Here is a 3,271-nt window from a genome sequence, read left to right on the forward strand (position 1 = left end):
GACGGGGTTTCACCATGTTGACCAGGATGGTCTCGATCTCTTGACCTTGTGATCCACCCGCCTCGGCCTCCCAAAGTGCTGGGATTACAGGCTTGAGCCACCGCGCCTGGCCAACTTTTATCATTATGAAATGACTATCCTGATAGTTTTCTTTTATTCTACAAGTTAGTGAAGGCAATATTTTTTCCACCACTAGGAAACATGTTTTTATCCTTTTGCATTAGAATATTAGGTATTTAAATTTTACTTTATTTCCTAATTTGTAAGAACTCTTTCTTTTTTCTTTTTTTTTTTTTTTTTTTGAGACAGGGTCTCCGTCTGTTGCCCAGGCTAAAGTGCAGTGGCACAGTTAAAGGCTCACTGCACCCTCTGCCCCCTGGGTTCAAGGGGTTCTTCCACTTCAGCCTCCTGAGTAGCTAGGACTACAGGCATGTGCCACTATGCCTGGCTAATTTTTGTATTTTTAGTAGAGACACGTTTTCACCATGTGCCCAGGCTGGTCTTGAACTCCTGGGCTCATGCCATCTGCCTGCCTCAGCCTCTCAAAGTGCTGGGATTAGAGACATGAGCCACCACGCCCAGCCCAAAACTTGGTCTTTCTGTATCTGTTTTTCCTACTCTCCTGGATCTTGTATTTCTCAGGTTTGAAATTGGATACATTTGCTCAGTGTTGTATACTTGGTGAATATCTGGAATCAAACACAGACAAGTTTAAAAAGTGTGAGCCTTTTTACAGTGATTAATTTTAGTATACTTGGTGAACATCTGGAATCAAACACAGACAAGTTTAAAAGGTGTGAGCCTTTTTACTGTGATTAATTTTAGTATAGCCAAATGTAAAAGCCACAGTTACAGTTTACCTCTTTCTGCATTGTAGGAATAGACTTCAAGATTAAAACAGTTGAGTTACAAGGAAAGAAGATCAAGCTACAGATATGGTAAGTGATGCTAATTTACTTTACATAACAGAATGCTAAGTTCCTCAAGGTTTCATAGTGAAATTCTTTTTTGTCACAGGTTTAGATTCTATGAGACTTTCCCTTTTAAAGGAGGCAGTCAGGTGACCTTTTTGTGCAGTGAAAGTCATTGCATGAACTTAAGTCCATCAGATCTAATAATCTTTTCTACTTACTGTATGAACTTGTGTAAGTTACATACTCATTGTTAGGTTTTTATCTTTCATATGTTAAGGGGGATAGTAACACCTATCTCAATGGATTGTTATAAGGGTTACATGAAATAATCTCTGTAAAGTTTTTAGTGACATGCTTTGTGAAAATATTTGTTTTCTTTAATAGGTTTTTAACTTTTTATGGGCATTATTTTTATTAGTTTATATTAGGTTTGCCTGAAGAAGTACAAAGAATTATTTGAATTTGTATTTGTCTGAATCATAGAATTTTGAATTATAATAACAATATTTTCCAACAAATATTGTGTTTTATTTGTATTATATATATTAACCCATTAATTATTAACAAGGACCCTGTGAAATCTGTCTTATATCTTTTGAGAAAACAGCTTTATTGATGTATAACTGACAGAATAAAAGCACATAAAGTGGACAATTTGATAAGTTTTGACATTTATAAACCTCTAAAACCATCGCCACAGTCAAGATAATGAACAGATTTGTCACTTCAAAAGTTTCCTCAAGCTTCTTTGTGATCCTTTGTAATCCCTTCTTCCCTACTACCCCTGGGTCCCCAGGCAGCTACTGTGCTTTCTTGTCGCTATATTTCTAATACTGGATATAAACGGATGGTATGTTTTCTCTTTGTCTTTTTTGGGGGGCTAGGGTCGGCCTTCTTTCACTCATCATAATTATTTTGGAAATGATCAATATGTTTATTACCTTTTATTGCTCAATACTATTTCATTAAGATACACAACTTGTCTTGTTTATTCAGCATAAAGCTGCTATGAGTCTTTTTATAGGCATATACTTTCTTTTCTCTTGGATTACTCCTATTTTACAGATAACCAAACAGGCGTACTTTGAGATAATTTAACCAAGGTCTTAGAGCATATTCATGGCAGAGCTGGGATGCATACTTGCTGGGATTACAGACATGAGCCACTGCTCCTGGCCCATTTTTTGTTCTTCATTGCCTGTCAGCAATTGTGCTGGGCCAAATGTGGTGACTCAATTGTGGAGGCAGGAGGATCTCTTGAGACCAGCCTGGAAACATAGTGAGACCCTTATCTATTTTAAAAAAAATATATATGAATTTTCATGTTTTCTCAATGGGTTTTTTTTTTTTTTTTCTGTGATAGGACCTGTTATATGATAGTTGATGAGTGATACATATAGAGTACTTTAGAACAGTGTCTGACACATAATTAACGTTCAGTAAATCATAGCTACTGTTATTTTGGGGTCTCCTGTTATGAGGTTAGAATGCTAAGAATATTATTTTAGGGTATGAGCAGAGGAGACAGTTAGCAAAGGACATTGCAAAGCCATACCTGGAGACTTAGAATGAGAATGAGGAGAAATCAGTGTCCCAGAATCCAATAGAAGACTGTTCTGAACATTAGGTATTCCGTTTTAAAGGAAGCTAGTAGTTAGAAATTGAATATGTTTAATCAAAATGTCTCTGTTACCTGATGTTGTAATTAGAAATATCTTTATGTGTAACATTCTTTTAATATAAATTTAAATAGAATTTAGATATTTTTAAGTGTTTCCTAAAACTAGTAGTTCTCTTTGAAACAAAACCCACTTGATGATCATTGATTTTTGTTTACTTTAGCTGGGAAATAACTCAGCAAATGAACTGTGGCTCATACTCTGTTTCAGTATAATTAAAGTTGATCTCTGAGGAAGGGTGTCAACTATTTATTCTGAATTTCAAATAGGTGCCCCCCTCATCCATGTCTGACCTTCGTTCTAAGTGGTGACCTTAGTTCCAAGCCGTGACTAGCTCTGCCCTGCTGATTGGCTCTCTTAACTGTGTTCCTTTGTACGTATACTTCAAGCTACTGATTTTCAAGCTTTTTGACAGTAAGAGATACATTGTGGCTGGGTATACATATACATGGATATGTGAGTGTATATATAACAGAAACAATATTTTCTTAAAATATATTTTACATAAACCTTTGCCCTACAAATTTATCCTGTTCCTCTGTCTGTTCTCCCTCTTCCACAAACTTTCTCTTACTCTGTTCCTTGACCTTGTGGATTTATATATTTTCCCCTTATCATTTTAGTCTGGTGTTTTTTTTTTGTTTTTTGTTTTGTTTTTTTTTTTTTTTTTTTTTTTTT

General features: G+C 35.5%; 2 protein-coding genes across 2 annotated transcripts in view; one reads left to right on the top strand and one right to left on the bottom strand.

Moving 5' to 3' along the window:
• Positions 1-3,271, bottom strand: part of LOC108301632 — a 480,010-nt gene that overhangs the window by 230,746 nt on the left and 245,993 nt on the right. The window lies entirely within an intron of this gene.
• RAB10 (RAB10, member RAS oncogene family) overlaps positions 1-3,271 on the top strand; it is a 95,131-nt gene that overhangs the window by 55,897 nt on the left and 35,963 nt on the right. Inside the window, exon 2 of the mRNA XM_017524511.2 lies at positions 878-938. Coding sequence (XP_017380000.1) covers positions 878-938 — 61 coding nt within the window. The remainder of the gene's footprint in view (positions 1-877; positions 939-3,271) is intronic.

Source organism: Cebus imitator, unplaced genomic scaffold (genome assembly GCF_001604975.1).
Source record: "Cebus imitator isolate Cc_AM_T3 unplaced genomic scaffold, Cebus_imitator-1.0 Scaffold1, whole genome shotgun sequence".
Classification (NCBI taxonomy): Eukaryota; Metazoa; Chordata; class Mammalia; order Primates; family Cebidae; genus Cebus; species Cebus imitator.